This window comes from Uloborus diversus, chromosome 7, assembly GCF_026930045.1.
Source record: "Uloborus diversus isolate 005 chromosome 7, Udiv.v.3.1, whole genome shotgun sequence".
NCBI lineage: Eukaryota > Metazoa > Arthropoda > Arachnida > Araneae > Uloboridae > Uloborus > Uloborus diversus.
Window position 1 is genome coordinate 70,564,078 of NC_072737.1, and position 18,907 is coordinate 70,582,984.

General features: G+C 35.7%; 1 protein-coding gene across 2 annotated transcripts in view; it reads left to right on the top strand.

The window, feature by feature from the left end:
- The window catches only part of LOC129225534 (F-box only protein 38-like), a 71,664-nt gene extending 53,953 nt beyond the window's left edge, over window positions 1-17,711 (top strand). Inside the window, exons 13-14 of one of the 2 annotated variants that reach the window (XM_054859970.1) lie at window positions 377-490; window positions 17,446-17,711. In XM_054859970.1, the coding sequence (XP_054715945.1) occupies window positions 377-490; window positions 17,446-17,582 (251 nt within the window). In that variant the 3' untranslated portion in view covers window positions 17,583-17,711. The remainder of the gene's footprint in view (window positions 1-376; window positions 491-17,445) is intronic. The other variant, XM_054859971.1, reaches the window with a different exon arrangement.
- The last annotated feature ends 1,196 nt before the right edge of the window (window positions 17,712-18,907 follow it).

Here is an 18,907-nt window from a genome sequence, read left to right on the forward strand (position 1 = left end):
TAGAGAATTTAATTGAAACCATTTGTGCACATTTCAAATGAATAAAAACTGATTTTCTTGTTTGCAATCTTACAAAATGTTTAGTAGTTGTATTGCTTTCATATTTTTTGAATATATTAGTTAAACATTTTACTAACAGTATTATAAACTGCTGAGAATCTTTAAGGCACATACAACGTAATTCATTACACTGAGAAATTAAAAAAGAAAAAAAAATATATATATATATATATCTAGTTTTTATAAATTAGAAATTTCTATTAATACATTTGTTCTAGAACTTTTTAATTTAAGTGACTGATTATATACTTTTGATAATCACATTCCATTTTAAATTACTTAATATTTTTATTTTCCCCATTTTCGAAACAAACAGGTCTCTATCGTCAAGTTGTTCTAGAGCATAAACTTGACAAGGAATTAAAATTTCAGATTTTGACAAATAATTCCTTGTTTGCTTCAGCATTAGAATTGATTTCATGGGAAGAAGGTAAAATAACTTTTTACTTTATATTTTAAATTCTTTATTTTTAATCTAAAAATATTGATAACAATTTTTAAAAAAAAAAGATATCCACTCTCTTATGTATGAAAAGATAGTTTTGTTAATGTGTAAGGGGCATTGAAAAGCAGTGGCGTAGCGTAGGGAGGACAAAGGGGGCACTCGCCCCGGGCGGCACTTTGCTAGGGGCGGCAAATTCTGTAACACTACATTAACATCGAAAAGGCTTTTTTTTTTATTAAGACGGTGCTTTGCTAGGGATGCATCACTAAATCAACATCAAAATGTTTTTGTTTCTTTTTACTTTTCAGTTCTAACTTGTCTCAGGAAATTTTTCTCGTTGAGGCACGAGCACGAAATAATGGATACTGACATGCATATGGACCATTATCACTGGCACTGACATAAAAAGACGAGAAGAGAAAGGACAATCTCGTTGGAGAGGATTATAAATCACAAAGATCGACAGGCAGGCAGGGGCGGACTGGGTCCCCCAAGAGGGCGCCAACCTTAACTACCAAGGAACCACGAAAGAACTGAGGTTCAAGGGCGCAAAGGTTTTAAAGGTGCAAAAATAAATGAAAGCGCACAGGTTTCAAGGAGTAAAAAAACGAGGAGTAAAAAAACGCCAAAAATAAATAAATAAAGTAAATGAATTCGCACAGGTTTTAGGGAGCCAAAAAAAAAAACCGAAGGCACACAGAGGACATTTGAGGGGGCATCGACCCAAGTGCCAGTCCGCCCCTGCAAGCAGTCACTGCCGTAACTAAAGTGATTGCGCCTTCATGTGTTTCCCTTGACAGGACTAAAAAACCTCATGCGCCTCCCTTTTTTTTTTGCGCCCTTTTTTTCTGAACTTCTTTTTTTTTTTTCATTTTATTTGTGCCTTCGAACGCGTGCGCCTTCGTTTTTTTTTTTTTTCATCTTTGATCCTGAGCTCTTTTTTTCTCTCTCTCTTAAACCTGAGCGCCTCCATCCCCCTCCCCCTTTTTTTTCACTCTCAACCCGGAGCGCCCTTTTCCCCCTCCCCTCACCCTGGAACCTTTTTTTTCTTTTTTTTTTTACATTTGTGCCATCGAACGTGTGCGCCTTCGTTTTCTTTTCTTTTGTGCCCTCCCCTCAAACCTGTGCTCGTGTTTCTTTTTGCTCCCTCAAATCTGTACGACTTTAAAATATTTTTATTTATCCTGTTGGCATAAATTAAAGTTAAGTTTAAAATCCAGAAGTTAAGATATTTAAACTAAGCCAACATTAACTGGCCGTGTAATGTCAAGTTGGAGACAAGCAAAAAACATGTTTCAGAAAAATACATTTATTAAATATGACTAGAATAACATCCCCATAAAATACACCCCCAAAATATCATAACAGAAGTGGTTCCAGAATATAAAGAAAAATGTCACCAAGATGTCGATGCAGTCACTTGCCACTCCGAAGGATCAGGTAGAAAACGCACAAAAGGTCCGCCGAATCACACTTCAGGAATGTCCGGACTGAACAGGCAACATTACACAATACGTAGATCGGTAAACATCACAGGTAGACACGTGGAACTCACATCCCCGACATTTTAATTTGCCGGACACAACACAACAGGTTCTTCACCTGGACTCACTAATTCCAGGACTTGGAAGATTAAACATCACATACCACAAAAACCCCCGCTAGCATCGCGGGGAAAAACCCCCCACACGTGAGCCGGACTAGGCTTCACCGTCAGAACCAACCACTGGGGATCGTTGAAAGAAGAAAAACGAGCGTGATCGCTTGCTGCCACTCGCCACAATATATATGTTTTATCAACCAATGAGATTCCATGCCTCGATGACGTCACCTACACTAACTTCTACTTCGACCATCACTCATTTGCATATTCCACTACCGCGAATATTCGTACTCCTCTCCATAGCACGTGCGGTCAACAAGTGGAATTAATTCGAGTCGATCAGGTGACAACTCAACTTTTCTGAATCGACACATCGAGACATGCAATCTCCGATGGTTTCAGTAAACAGTCGCCATTAATTATGGCGTGGGGGAATCGTCGATTGAAGTGTTAGCACCAACTAGTTGACAGGTTCTACTTTTACCAGACTGGGCTTAAAGTAGGTACACTTAACTTTAAATTATTTTCTTTAAATTATCGGCTGTGGACCGAGAATAAAAACTAAATAAAATAAAATAATATTTTATGCTAACAAATTCCCCCCTTCTCGGTTACACAGCACGATACACTTCAAAACGACATGAAAACTGACATATTTCAAACAACAATTAAAAAAAATTTTTAAACACTTTTGAGAAACATTGAAAAATTTACACATTTGAATATTAAACTTTTACATTTTCATAATTACCAAAAATGAGTTTGCACATTTTTTTCAATGTACCCCGAGTCAGAGGCTTGGTAAACGTATCCGCAGGATTTTCTGCGCTTTTCACATATTTTAATTCAAATGTATTTTCCTCTACTAAGTTTCTCAAAAAATGATATCTGACATCAATATGCTTTGTTCTGGAATTTTCTATAGGGGAATTTGAAAATTCTATTGCAGCTATATTGTCACAATTAATTACAGACCCGTTAAATTTATATCCAGCTATTTCAAAATGTGATGTTTCTTCTAAAATTCTTTTTAACCACACCACCTCTTTTGCTGCTTCTGTCAAAGATATATACTCAGCTTCCATGGTGGACAATGAAACACACTTTTGTTTAAATGTTCGCCAGATAATAGGTACTTTATCAATGTAAATAATAATTCCCCCCATCGAAATCCTATCGTCCCTATTTGCAGCATAGTCTGAGTCAGAAAAACCATTGATTTTAATTTCATTTATTGCAGATAGACTTAATTTATAATAATTTGTATATTTTAAATAACCTAAAAGTCTTAATAAACACTGCCAATGTCTTTTACCCGGATTTGCTTGAAATTGAGATAATAAATTAACTGTATAGGCAATATCCGGTCTAGTTTTCCCTGCTATATAGGACAAACATCCCAATAAATTGCGATAAGGTACTTTCTCCATTTCTTTTATTTCTTGGTCCGTTTTTGGACAATCACCTAAAGACAAAATTGTACCTTTCGCTATTGGGAGGGTCGAGTATGGGTATTGATACTTTTCAAAATTTGCACAAACTGTCTTAATATAAGAATTTTGGTGTATAAAAATTCCCCCATTTATTTCTTCAAATTCTACCCCCAATAATTTTTTAGTTCTCCCTAATTCTTTAATATCGTAATGTTTTGATAAATCCTGAATTGTTTCCTGAATTATGATTTCATTTTTTCCAAAAATTATTATATCATCTACATACATCAATAAAAACACATTTCTGTTTCTTGTATAGACACAGTTACTACATTTAAATTTCAAAAAATTTAGACCTTGGAGAACCCTATCAATTTCCAGGTACCAATTTCTCCCCGATTGATGGAGACCATATAGCGATTTCTTTAGACGGCATACCCAGTCTTCTTTTCCCGGGATTACAAAACCCTGTGGTTGTCGCATATAGATTTCTTCATGCAAATCAGCATAAAGATATGCGTTTTTTACGTCTAATTGAAAATGGCTCCAACCCAGGAATATCACCAGAATTGAGAAAAACATTCTTATCAGGGAGAAATTGATAACTGGGGAGAAAACCTGAGAATACGATTCACCTGCCACCTGCCTGTTTCCCATCGCAACCAATCTGCTTTTAAATCTGGCAATTTCCCCTTTAGCATTCCTCTTCAAGTCATAGACCCACTTATTACCAAGTACTGGTTTACCAACTGGCTGGGGAACTAACTGCCACACCCCCCTTTCTTGAATCACTTTCATTTCTTCTGACATGGCTTCTTGCCAATGTTTTACTTCTGGGGTTTTCAAGCATTGATTATAGTTTTGTGGAATTAGCACTTCTGACAAATTTGCCTCTGGCTCGGGTTCCATTTGTTCCTTAGGAGAATTAAAAATATCAAACAAAGGATTATCAGGTACATTTTTACTTTTGAAATCAAATAGTTCAGGATTGTAAACAATGTTATTCTTCTTACAATATTTTTCTACATCATTGGGTGACCTTAACCTGGTTTTATTTCCCTTTTCATAGTAATAGATATCAGTACGGTCCCCTTTCTTTCTTTTTACTGCATCCCTCACCCATTCAATTTCCTCACAAGGGGTGGGAGCCTTTCTTTCATCTATCTCTTTATCTAAGAGAACTTCACTAATAGGTTTAATAAAAGAATAATCATCATCATTGTCTACATTCCCATTCAAGTTTGATTTCCCCCAAATTAAATTTTCCCTGAAGACCACATTAATAGTTTCAAAAATTTTCTTTAGCTCTGGGTCCCAAATTCTGTACCCTTTTGCTTGGGTTGCGTAGCCCACCATTATGCCTTTCTTACTTCTCGAGTCAAATTTCTTTAGGTTTTGTTTTTGCATGCCTCTGTAGGCAATACATCCAAACCTCCGGAAATGCCTTACTGAAGGCCTGTTTCCCCAGAACAGCTCAAATGGGGTTTTCCCCCTTTCTTTTAGGACTGTTCTATTCCTAACATAATTAAAGCATAAGGCGGCTTCCGCCCAAAATTCTTCCCTTAGTCCAGAGTCTTTCAGCATTGCCCTAACCCCATTCATTAATGTCAAATTGTATCTTTCTACTACCCCGTTCTGTTCGGGAGTATAAGGGTTGGTTCTTTCTATGCTGATGCCTTCTTTAATTAAGTGGGTCTCAAAATTAGAATTTGTGAATTCCCTCCCATTATCAGACCTTATGGCCAAAATTTTCTTGTTGAGGGCTCTCTCTACATGCCTCTGGTATCTAAGGAAATATCCAAAAGCTTCATCTTTTGACTTTAGAAAGTAAATAGTGGACTTCCTTGAGAAATCATCAATTATGGAAAAAATATATCTTTTCCCCCCTAGTGACTCCACCGGAAATGGCCCTGCTAGATCCATGAAAAGAAGCTCAAGTTGTCTTTTAGACCTTATCCCTGGAGTGGGCTTAAATGAACACCTTCTTTTCTTTGCAATAATACAAGGCTCACAATCTGGCCGGTTTCTACTTTTTATATTAAGTCCTTTGACACAGTTCTTCTTTTCAGTTTCCAAGATACTGTCATAATTAATATGGCAAAACCGTTCATGCCACAACTCCAGGTCTAATCCTTTGACCTCGGTTACATTTACATTTGCTGGTGAGTCACTACTTTGATTACTTAAAAATGAAGTGGGTTTTACAAAATACAATTTATCAATTAAAAATGCAGAAAAAAGTTTGATACCATCATTATTAAAAATACATATTTTACCAGGATACCACCTTAATGAAAAACCAAGACTGTCTATCCTGGATCCGGAAAGCAAATTTCGTCTAAGTGTTGGAGCATAATAGACCTCATTCAATGTGATGGTTACTAGCTTACCATCTGTTTTAATTTCGAAAACAATTTTTCCTACCCCCTCGACTTGACTATTTACATTGCCCACAGCTACTTCCATTTTTGTATTTTTAACAGGCCTCAATTCACAAAACAAGTCCCTATCTTTACAGAAATGTGCCGTGGCACCTGTATCCAGTAAAAATACTGGTATTTCCTCCTTCAAATTTGTGTTGTTGGCCTGCACTCCTGATATTTTACTGATGGTGCAAAACATTCCAGCCTTAGGGGGATTACTTTGTTTGACAAAATTACGATTACCTTTATTTTGATTCGTTGGTTTTCTGCTCCAACACCGAGCCGAAATATGCCCCTTTTTCCCACATGTGAAGCAAACTCTCGTTTCAAATTTATTTACATTTTCAACTTTCCGCCCAGTCTGGTGTTTATTCTGAACTGAAAAAGCATTAACACTTGAACTACTATTTCCAAAATTTTCATTTCCTAAAAATTTTAATCTCCCCTCTTCTGCTAAAAGTTCATCCAAAACATTTGAAAAGTTAAATTTACTTTCATCCCATCTATAAATATTTTGTACTATTCCCCTAAAATTTTGATCTAAACTACGTATTAGTTGAAATCCCTTTAATTTCTCATCCATTTTATAGCCATTCTCCTCCAACTGTCGGAGCAAACACCTCAATCGAGCCGCGAACATTCCAATAGTTTCTTTTTCATTAATTCTGCTAGAAAAAAACTCCTCCCACAATCCGGCAACACGGGCTAAAGACGGAGGTTCAAAATTCAATTTCAATGACGTCCATACAGCATATGGATCGTCTAAATCATCTATTAGTTGTTTTAACTCATCCTCTATGTTGAGGTAAATAATCGCCACTGCTTGGCCCCTCCGTTTCTTTATTTCTGCCGAAATACCTTCTTCTAATTTTGTTTGGGTTAATTCCCATAAATCTCTTTCTATCAGTACCATTTTCATATTTTTCGACCATGTTGCCCAATTGCAGGAGTTAAGTTTCTTAATGTTTCGATAGTCCCTTTCCATTATTCTGAAAACTTTTGCAAATTTGTCTCCAACCAAAATGACATTCGACCGAGCTCTGCTACCACTTTGTTGGCATAAATTAAAGTTAAGTTTAAAATCCAGAAGTTAAGATATTTAAACTAAGCCAACATTAACTGGCCGTGTAATGTCAAGTTGGAGACAAGCAAAAAACATGTTTCAGAAAAATACATTTATTAAATATGACTAGAATAACATCCCCATAAAATACACCCCCAAAATATCATAACAGAAGTGGTTCCAGAATATAAAGAAAAATGTCACCAAGATGTCGATGCAGTCACTTGCCACTCCGAAGGATCAGGTAGAAAACGCACAAAAGGTCCGCCGAATCACACTTCAGGAATGTCCGGACTGAACAGGCAACATTACACAATACGTAGATCGGTAAACATCACAGGTAGACACGTGGAACTCACATCCCCGACATTTTAATTTGCCGGACACAACACAACAGGTTCTTCACCTGGACTCACTAATTCCAGGACTTGGAAGATTAAACATCACATACCACAAAAACCCCCGCTAGCATCGCGGGGAAAAACCCCCCACACGTGAGCCGGACTAGGCTTCACCGTCAGAACCAACCACTGGGGATCGTTGAAAGAAGAAAAACGAGCGTGATCGCTTGCTGCCACTCGCCACAATATATATGTTTTATCAACCAATGAGATTCCATGCCTCGATGACGTCACCTACACTAACTTCTACTTCGACCATCACTCATTTGCATATTCCACTACCGCGAATATTCGTACTCCTCTCCATAGCACGTGCGGTCAACAAGTGGAATTAATTCGAGTCGATCAGGTGACAACTCAACTTTTCTGAATCGACACATCGAGACATGCAATCTCCGATGGTTTCAGTAAACAGTCGCCATTAATTATGGCGTGGGGGAATCGTCGATTGAAGTGTTAGCACCAACTAGTTGACAGGTTCTACTTTTACCAGACTGGGCTTAAAGTAGGTACACTTAACTTTAAATTATTTTCTTTAAATTATCGGCTGTGGACCGAGAATAAAAACTAAATAAAATAAAATAATATTTTATGCTAACATATCCCTTTGAACCTGTGCGCTTTTGTGTTTTTTTTGGGGGGGGGGAGGGCTTTGAGAGTCAAGGTTGGCACCCTATTAGGGGACCTAGTCCGGCCCTGGTAGAAAGATCCATTTTTGGGTCCAAAACATAAATTTCGAATAAAAAAAGAACTATTCATCGAAATGTTTTCAAAAATATCTATAAACTTTCCCAGCACTAACCTAGATAAACTAAAAATTTTGACGAAATCGGCCCGGTAGTTTCTGAATTTACTCCGTACATATACATTTGGATTTTGTGTTTTATTTATATAAAGAAGATATTAATGCTAAATTATAGGCACAATTAATTTTATTCGTAATTTTCAGTGGGATCGTAACTTCAAAAAATATACATTATCCGGGAAGGTTTGTGACTGAAGATCTGTGATGCGACTTACATGCAACATAGGGTGCTTCAAGATTTATTATTTTTTTAAATTTATATTTATTTCATTTTAGTTATTTATTTATTTATATTTTTAGTTTCTTTCTTTTTTTTTTTTCAATCTGAACTTTTTTCGAACATGGGGCTCATAGAAGTGAAGCTGATACTTGAATTTTACATTGAAAAGTACAATCGAAGACAAACTGTAGAAAAAAAGAAAAAACAGTTCGCTTTGATGATTTTTTAAATATTTTAGGGGGAGTACCACCCTGAGGTTCCCTCCTTGCTACAAATGCTCATCTTTTTAAACTTTTCTTTTCTCTAGTACCCCAGAAGAATGTTAATTAATATAATGTTCCCTCCCACTCCAAATAAAAATATTGGCTTAGAAAAAATTGGGAGAAGGTTGATCTCCAGAATTCCAAAACGTGGGTGGGTAATCGGGGGAAATAGTGGTCATATTTGCAGGTCCGGACCTATAAATTTTGACCCCCCCCCCCCCCCCCCCGCAACTAAATCTGCAGGGTCTCTCCCCAGAGGCCAGCAGTGTATATTTGCAATGTTAATAAGTCTTAGTGCTAGTTTTTTCCTTTTTTTTAAGTTTCTTGGGCCCTCGGGCCCCTTAAGGCCGTGCCCCCCCCCCCCCCCAGTGCTGGATCTGTGGGTACGCAGATCCGGGGCGTCATATTTGGATTCAGGGGGTCATTTTAAAAAACGACATTTTATACAACATTTTACAGAAACGACTGATGCAATCTATATTGATAGTGTTGATAAAGAATTTCCGTTGATGAAAAGTAGAATATTAAAGTTTTAAGTTAAGAAGAAAAAATCGTTTCAAGTATTAAAAAAAAATTGATGAGTTAATTTTTCCCCCCTTCTTCTTTTCAATGAAAGGTTTAAGAAATACTACCAGTATACACAGTTTTAGATCATGTCTTAAATGCTTTTATCTAGGGATAATTAAAATTTTTGAAAAACCCCGACTGAGTCGCTACTGTAGAATCAAAAAGGAAAATTGAAACTCCTTTTAAAAGCCTTAGATTATCAAAAATCAATGTCTAGTACTTTATTTGCAATTAAATAGAAACTGGCAAAAGATAAAAATTTTAAATCATTGCTTTTACTTTCCTTGTCGGCCAACAATGAATGGGGTCGTTTCCAAAATTTTAAAAGTATTTTTTTCTGAACGAACATGTTTAAATACGTGGGATCTAACCATTTTTTTAAATAATTTGACTAAGTTTAATATTTTGAAAAAATTACTTAAATCGGTGCACTTTCATTATTTACATTTCTTGCCGATGACATCACAAATGATGAAATACCATTCTGTGTTGCCATTCACAGAGCAAAATATTTAATTCGCATCTTTACTCACGTGTATTGGCAACGATGTGGTTGATAGCAAGCATAGAGTGCAATTTTAATTCATTTCATGATTATCATAACGTGGAAACGGGGTACAAAAATGCGGCAAAGTGCATCATTTGTGACGTCATCAAGTCCACGCCTTGTTTGAAAAATCAGACATTTTAAAAAATTAATTAAAGAATAACTGTTGGGAAAATAAAAGAATTTTTTGGATCCATGTTATTTTCTTTGCTTATTCTATCAATTTCAGTGACTAAAAGTACTATTTTTGACTGAAGGAAACAACCCTATTCGTTATCAATCGCGTGAGTAAGGCTTAGCCGTTATTGAAATCTGCTTTGAAAAAACGTTATAATTCGAATTCTATGAAACATGGAAGTTCCAAACACATTCTATCAGACGTGGAATTTTTTTTTCTTTATTTTGGTACTAAATTTTAAAATTTTTAACTGTTTTCACTTCAAAAATCGCGAAATTTTTTTAGAGGTTTTTAATTAATATCTTCGTTAACTAATGTCATCCAAAGATGCAACCTAAACTAAGAACACTCTCGATCAACTCTCCTTTCGAATTTTTTTTTTTTTTTTTTCAAAATCGGTCCATCCGTTTATAGGCGCTAGAGTGCAACAGACAGACACACAGATACACAGATACGTCAAACTTATAACCCCCTTCCATTGTGTGTCGGGAGTTAAAAATATTATCGCTCATAATGCAATAATTTTTGAAAAATATTTATTAGATTTTTTCGATCAACAGTATTTTTTGTCACAGTAAGATTATATTAAAATGTAAAACATGTTTTAGATAATTAAATCTTGTTTCCGTTCTGCAAAATATTAAGCATGTCGTTCTATTTTTTTTGGGGGGGAGGGGAGGCATATAGCAGGACAATGTAAGAGGGGTGGCTAATTTGGTGCCTGCCCCGGGCGGCAGAAACCTACTCTATGCCGCTGTTGAAAAGAAACCCAGTTACTACTGTAAAGTAATGGTAAATATTTTATTAACTCAAAATTAGTCGCCAAAACTGTAGGCACATTTATCCCATTGCGACACTAGTCGATCAACTCCCTCTTTAAAGAAGCTAGTAGGCTGCTATCAAAACCAGATCTGGACCCAGTCACATGCTTTGTTGTTCTTTGTGAATTGATGTCCCCCAAAAGCTTGTTTTAGAGGTCCAAAAACATGAAATTCACACAGTGAAAGGTTTGGACTATACAAGCATTCCCAGCATTTTCCACCTGCTGCAATGTTGTCTTCACCTTATTTTCCCGTGTGTGGGTGTCATTGGGCAACATTCCTGGCCGTTTTGACTTAATGGCTCGTCTAAGGTTCTGTGAAGTGGCTTAATAACGCTGGGCATTGATGGTGAAGTAAGACAAACAATGTTAGAAAAAGCACAAATTTGTAAATTACAGCAGACAAGTGTTTCAGGTTCACCATTCCAGGAACTCGACAAGCAGTGGCCCCCTCCCCCCGAGTGGGTCTTTGTGGTCAAAAACGAACATGTTTTGTAGTGAACGATAACTTGTGTAACCTCCTTCTCTTCAGCGTGAAACCACAATCGTTGTGGAACATCCAACGTTGCGCATGCGTCAGTCTCTCTACCAATAGATGGTGTCTCCATACACGCGGTTAAGTGGTGCCCTCTAATGTCTAATGTGAAGTTAGACGCACTGACCGGGTTTATTTGAACGAACCTTATATGTTTTGTGTCTCATTCGTCTAAATAGATTAATATTTTATTTGTCTTACTTTTTCATTAATTTTGAATGTTTTGACCTACTTAACAGAGCTTTTTAACCAAAAAAAATGCAGTTAAGAAAATTTAAGAAATATTTGGTCTTTAAAAAGAGTAGTTTAATTAAGGAGGCTGTCCAATAAATAATATCACACTTTTTTTCAAGATATTTGACCCTCCCTCCCCTTCGTCTCAAAGTCACACTTCACCTTACCTGACGTCACATTATACTTCAAAAACATATGAGGCAGCAAAGCAAAGGGGTGTAAGTGGTAAAATTAAGAATTTGGAGATTACCAATGCACATGGTAGGTGAACCTCTCCTCTGTCTTGGGGCTAGAGATGGTTCTAGTAGACCCAGTAGTTGCTGCTATACAGCATGAATTAGAAAAAAATTTTCAATGAAAACCAACAATGAACCTTATCCTTATGCATGTTTTACTTGAAACTTGAAAATGTCCAATTACATCCCTTTTCTTTTCACTGCCTCATATGGTTAACTAAACATTTTTTTTAATTAAAATGTGTGATGTCATACATTGTTCCACAAACTAACAATTTCACGAACCCCCTCTTCCCCTCTTGAAGCATGATATCATTTGTGAATAATCCCTAACTGAAAATTGTGCGTTATTGTTATTAATTTTACCACTTCTTTTTTTAATATTAATATCAGAGACTGGTAACTTTTTGGAAAATACTGAAGTAAGTTCTATCTTTATTGACAAACTCAAACATTTTCCACTACACGAGATGTGGCGGGGGAAAAAAGGGCCGGAGAGAATAAAAAATTGGCTATTGCTTTTGAGGTTAAAAAGAATTTCTCAGCACATTAATTGGAGATTTATAAACATAGCTTTGTTTGAAACAATAATAATGATAAAAAATAGAAATGTTGAAATATAGGGTAAATGAGTTGTTACAGGCACTCAGCCAGTTTTGGGCAGGTTTGCTGTGTATTGCCAATATCTAGTTTATAATCAATATTTAAGAACATTATTAGTGGATTCTCAAAATAGCATCTTTCAAGAACACCCCACCCCCAATACATTTTTTCCAAGCATAAATTTTTATTTATTTTATTTATTTATTTATTTATTTTTTAAATCAGACCTCAGTTATATTGGTACATACCCATTCCTTAGCTTTTTTACATCATAAACGTATATTTTTGCCATTAAGATACTTAAGACCCTTTCAAGCTAATGAGCACATAACTATTCAAGTGGAAGTACACTGGCTTCAGAAAGTTAAGATACAATAAGTTTTTTGGAGTTCACCATAAAAAAAATGGCAGTAACAATAAAATGCGTAGTTTGCATGAATGCTAATATCGAACTTGAAAACAATTTATGAAAAAAAAAGGTTGCTACTACTTTTATTTTATGGAAAAGTGCATATTTTTACGAGTGAGAAAAAAATATACAAATACAGTGAAACCTCTGAATAGCGGACAGTTAAGGGACCAGAAGTTTTGTCCATTATTGGGAGGTGTCCGCTATTAGGAGGAAGTACTTAATTTACCTTTTTCAAAATGGGCTGTTGTTCCCTTTGTAGAACACAATCGAAACAATTGTGAAAGGTTTACTACATTTTACGTCAAGAGTAATTAATCTGTTTTTTCTTAATAAAGGTATACTGACAGCACACACTTGTCTTAAAAAGCAATTAATCAATTAAAGTAATCAGTTAAAACAGTTTGACATATCTTTTTTGCATTACAAACCTGTTTCTCAATATAAATATTTAAATTATTTACCTTAGCAAGTCCTTCAGTGTCCCCTTTGCTCAGGAAAATTTTTTTCAATTCTTTACTGTATTTCAGTGCTTCCGAAAATTCTCTACTTTTTATGGTTAATTTATTTATTTTATCTCGAGTATCACTATTGCATTATTGACAGTTGGCAATATGACCTTGAATATGGGCAAATCTTTTTCATGTCTAAAAATTAAACAACACAACGAAACCACGGCACCATAAAGCCGACTACTACCGGCGTCAGTCTGCTCAATAGCATCTCCCGAGAGCCCCAGTTAGAAAAAGCACCCAGTTCCCCCTTTTTTATCTTAATTTTTGAATAGTTATTGTGTACAAAATTAAAATCTTAAGAAAAACATACGTTAATTGTTAGACTGACATCAGTTTTCACTTAGCTGCTTCAATACTCTCAAAACTAGCCGTAACAAAATTATGACTTTTCATTTCTTTTTCATTTTTTGCTGCTCGCAAAAAGTACCATGTCTTTTAGTTCTTTTTTTTTTCTGCCCCCAACTTTTAAGCCCCAATCGCTGCTTCTGCCCATTACCACCCTTTAAATTCCAAGAAACAGTGATAAGGAAATGACGGTGGGGGGGGATATTAGTTGTGGAGGATGAAAAGCTTTGTAAGGCAAGCAGTTACTAAAATATTCTGTGAAAAGAAAAAAAAAACGGAAGTGCTACGATCGCAAGGGAAATTTTTTGTGAAATAACTGTCCGTTATTCGGAGTGTCCGTTATTCAGAGTGAATTACATGGAATGACCTATATTGAGGGACTGGGACTTGCAAAAATGTCCGTTAATTAGAGGTGTCCGTTATTCGGGAGTGTCCGTTAAGGGAGGTTTCACTGTATCAAGCTTTTGTACATTTGTGTAAGTTGTGTTGATTTTCAACTGTTGTTGGCAGTTTCGGTGACAATAGTCAATAGAGTTTAGAAAATGTCTCAGAAACGTCGTTTATCCGATTCGTTAAGGTGGAGGGCAATTGGATGGAAATGGGATTGTCACAGGCTGACTAGTCACAGGCTGGCTAGACGTGTCAGTGTGTCTCGTAGTGTTGTTCAGCGACTTTAGGATCGATACCAATCTGAAGATTCTGTGTCCAGAAGACTGTTCCAGGCCGACCACGAGCTACAACATCTGCAGAAGATCGTTTTCTAGTTCTCTTTGCCCGAAGGAGAAGAACCACCATTGTGTCACAGTTCATTGCAGACCACTTTTTAGCATCAGGAAGAAGAATCTCTGCTACTACGGTGCAAAATCGTCTTCACAATGCAGGTCTCTATGCAAGACGACTACTCGTGTGTGTTCCCCTCAACGGACCACAGCAAAGTATCCGCTTGTGCTGGGCAAGAGAACATGTTTCCTGGACCCAGCAGCAATGGGCCTCTGTACTGTTCACAGATGAGTCCAGATTTAAATTGCAGAGTGATTCAGGGCGTCTACTGATCTAGAGGGAACAGCGCAATAGATACCATCAATCTAACACTGTTGAAAGACCGCAGTTATAGCGGGGGGGGAATCATGGTTTTGGCAGGGATCTCACTCGGTGGTCACGCTGATCTGCATGTGTTCCATGGAAGAATTCTGACGGGTCTTAGATATCGGGATGAGATCCTTGATCCATATGTCAGCCATTATGCTGGTGCTATTGGTAATGACTTCATTCTGATGGATGGTAATGCACGACCTCACCAAGCTAGGATTGTTGAGGAGTATCTGGAGGATCACGGTTAAGGACGATTGGAATGGCCAGCTCGATCTCCAGACCTGAATCCGATTGAACATCTTTGAGATTATCTTGGCAGACAGGTTGATGCTTTAAATCCTCCTCCAAGGTCATTACATGAGCTGGAACAAGGCTCACTTTGTGTCTGGTCTTTGCTTCCTATTCCAGTGTCCGACAACTTAATAAACAGCATGCAAAATCTATTCCACCAATGAATTACTTATTAGAACCCATTTTTGTATTGTTTATATGACAATTTGCTACATTACATTGTGATGTTCTGTTTTCTTTAAGAATGGTCTTTTTTCTACAAAGATTGCTTTTTTTGTTATAAATCGTTTTTGCAATACACTTATACAAATTTCTGCGACACATTCAATAAAAAACCATATATTGCACATATCCTCCTAATATTTTGTTTCTACATTATTTCATTTGCAAATTAGATGCGAAAAAACGCTTGTACCTTAACTTTTTGATGCCAGTGTATTTCAGTTATGGGCACATATGACCATAATTGATTTTTTGTCCGTTCTTACTCAAAAGTATTGTTCAGAATTGATGACAAACATAAGCTTAATTTGTCAAATAATAAATAAGGATTTCTATTTTTTGTTGCTGTTGTTCAGGTTTCAAACAGTATATTACAATCCAGAATTTATAACAACTTGCTTAAATCAATGCAACATTGTGCAGGAAAATGTTATTTGAAGCAGTGAGAAGCAAAGGGTTGTAAGTGGATTTTTAAGGTTTCGAGTTAAACGTGTTTAAACTTCAGATCTTAAGTACGCTTTCATTGATTTTTTTTCTAAATCATACTATATTTAATCATCAAGTAAATCATACTGTAAGCAGCATCCATCAATGCTACTAGTACCCGCCTTTTGCCCTAAAACAGAAGAGTTGTTCTCCTACTGTTTGTACTGATTATCTCTGAATTTTTAATTTTGGCACTTACGTCCCTTTGCTTCTCACTGTCTCAATTGTGCTAGTAGAAAAAAGGAGTGAGCTAAAAACTTTGAAGTGAACTTAGAAATTCAATTGCTTCTAACCAGAAAAGTGTGACTAAGATCTTCAATAGAAACTTTTGTAGTATTAAAAAATGATATTTTTGTTGTTTTGAGGCTATTTATAAATGATGTCACATTTTTTATCTCCAAAGTGTCACGTCTCGCCTTACTCCTCCCATTGTCACATGTCTTCAGGGCCTGATTTAAGTGTAAGCCGGTTAAGCACAGGCTTTAGGGCCTCCTAGCTTTGGGGGGGAAGGGGAGCAAAAGATAACATTTTGTTTTCATAATGAATGTTTTCATTTGTTTTGCACTATAAAATTTTCTGAATATTTTTTATTCTAGTGTAAGTTTAAAAATTAAATTGTTATTGATGGCTCTGTTTTAACAAGGTTTATAAGTTCAGCGGCAAACTAACTCCCTCCCATGGAGTGAGAAAACTATCTGGAGTGACATCTTGCATAGAATGAGGCCACTCAGATGTCACTCCATGTTAGTATGAAGCTCACTATTACTGCTTAAATAAGGCATTCATTTTTTTTCTAATCATTTACAATGTGTCTAGATGTTTGAATCTTTTATAATTGTTTATTTGTGTAAGTTTCAAATTTACAATGTGTCTAGATGTTTGAATCTTTTATAATTGTTTATTTGTGTAAGTTTCAAATTTCAAATAAATTACAGTGAAATTATCAAAATATAATGCATATATATATTAATATCCTTGGTTTACTGCAGCCTGTAGCCATGCAAATGTATTACACCACTGATTTGTTTGTTTGTTTGTTTTTTTTTTTTTTTTTTTTTTTTTTGTGGGGGGGGGGGGTCAGTTTGTTTGGATAGTACACCATTTTTCTTTGGGGATGGGAACCTCTGCAATGACAAAAAGTTGTGCAATTAAGCAGTGAGCACAATCTTTGGTTCTGCAAGTCAAGGGTCCCCACAGCTTTGTTGTGCTTACAGTTCCAAAATTTCTAAATCAGGCCTTGCATGTCACACATGTTTTCATTAAGCATATAAAAACCCAACCCAGTGACATGACAGCCCATGAGGGCCAAGGCCTACTAGGCAGATGTTCTGGTTAGGTGGTCAGCCGAATGTGGAACCCCCAGGGTTAAGTTCCCAGCACACTTCACTTGGTACTCATTTTATTGCCCCACTGAAGGGATAAAAGGCTGAGTCGACAGTGCCCAACTCGGGATTAGAACCCGGACCTGCAGCGTGAAAGCGCTACCACTGAGCCACTGGGCATCTCATTAAGCATATGGTATTTTATAAATGATGTTACACTCACTCTTACCCTCACTTCTCTCAAAGCATGACATTATTTGTAATCCTTTGTATGTGTGATACATGATCCAATTTTATAATTTAATCTCCTTTCTGCATTTCTTTAAGGTTTTCCTAAGCCAGAAAGAAGTATTTTGTCTGCTAATTTAGGTGTATTATGTGATGATCTCATAAAAGTTCAAAGGTTGCAAAGGACAATCAAAGCTTTTTATATTTCAGTGGATAAATATCCAGAAGATATTTAGATGTTAAAAATACAAATGATGTTGTAATCCTTTTGTAAACAATATCTTATTAAAACTTATTTTAAACATTGGATAAAACTTTCATTATTTAAATTCCAATGGACATTCTAAACTTTTCATCTTACAAAAATCCAGGTCGTCATCACTATCACAAATCCAGAATATTGGTCAGGAAAAGGCCATAAAAATCTCGAATTTTGTGAAGTCTGTGAAGTTTTACTGGAATGAATGCAGATGTTTTCTTAATTTCTGTATAACAAAAATCATACTTGAAATCGAAAAATATCACTCAGTTTGCTAAACTTGTTAAGGAAAAATTATTTTCAATAATTTAATAAACTCATGTTGAAATAAGAAGTTATAAAATATTTTCAACTTCATTTCACTACTGTATTAGTGGGAGAAAAAAAAAATCAAGTCTGCCAAGTTGGAAGGCAGTTTTGCCGCATTCAAAAAAAAAAAAAAAATATATATATATATATATATATATATATATATATATATATATATATATATATACATATATATATATATATATATATATATATATATAACTAAATCAATTTTAAACAGGTGTGGTGATTATTATTTTTAATGAAAATTTTAGTTTTAGCTTTGAGGGAAACTGACTGCAGCCCCATAGCCCCCCTCCCCCCTCTGAAATTTCCATTCCATTCTGAAACAAATTTTCGTTAAAAAATAACTGTCTGAAGCATAAATAGCTATGCAATAGCAATGTTGAAAATTTAAAACAGGATAAAAGAAAAAAGCCAGGTGTGCATTTGAAAGAAAAAATATGTACTATGTTATAATATAAAATCTAAATGTGAGGATGACAAAGAGGTTTTGTAAAATCACTTTGTAAGTGGCTTTCCTAGAATAAATACCACCGGGGGCAGTAATTTGTGGCGACGCCTACCCACTCCCAAAAAAAAGCCTGTAAGTTTTATGTCAATTTCTCAGCAGAAAAACTTACTCATGATTGAATTGCCTTTGTTGTCATGGAATATTTTGAGATTTTTAAAAATATTATTTGTTTACTTAATGACTTAATGGTATTTTTAAAAAATAACTTAAATTCTTCATGTGTGCCCCAGTAGTCATGTGTGCCCAGGGAGCACATATGGATGCCATTATTTGCACAGCAATTCTGTAATGGGGAAAATATGTTTTCCTTTATATATAACTACTCACTGTCAAATTTTCCTACTCTCATAGCCTGTTCTGATCATTGGATAGACATGAAAAAAATTTTAAGACTGAACAGTACAAAGAATTTTTTTTATGTAAAAATAATTCTAATTAACCATTGCTTCTAACCTTCA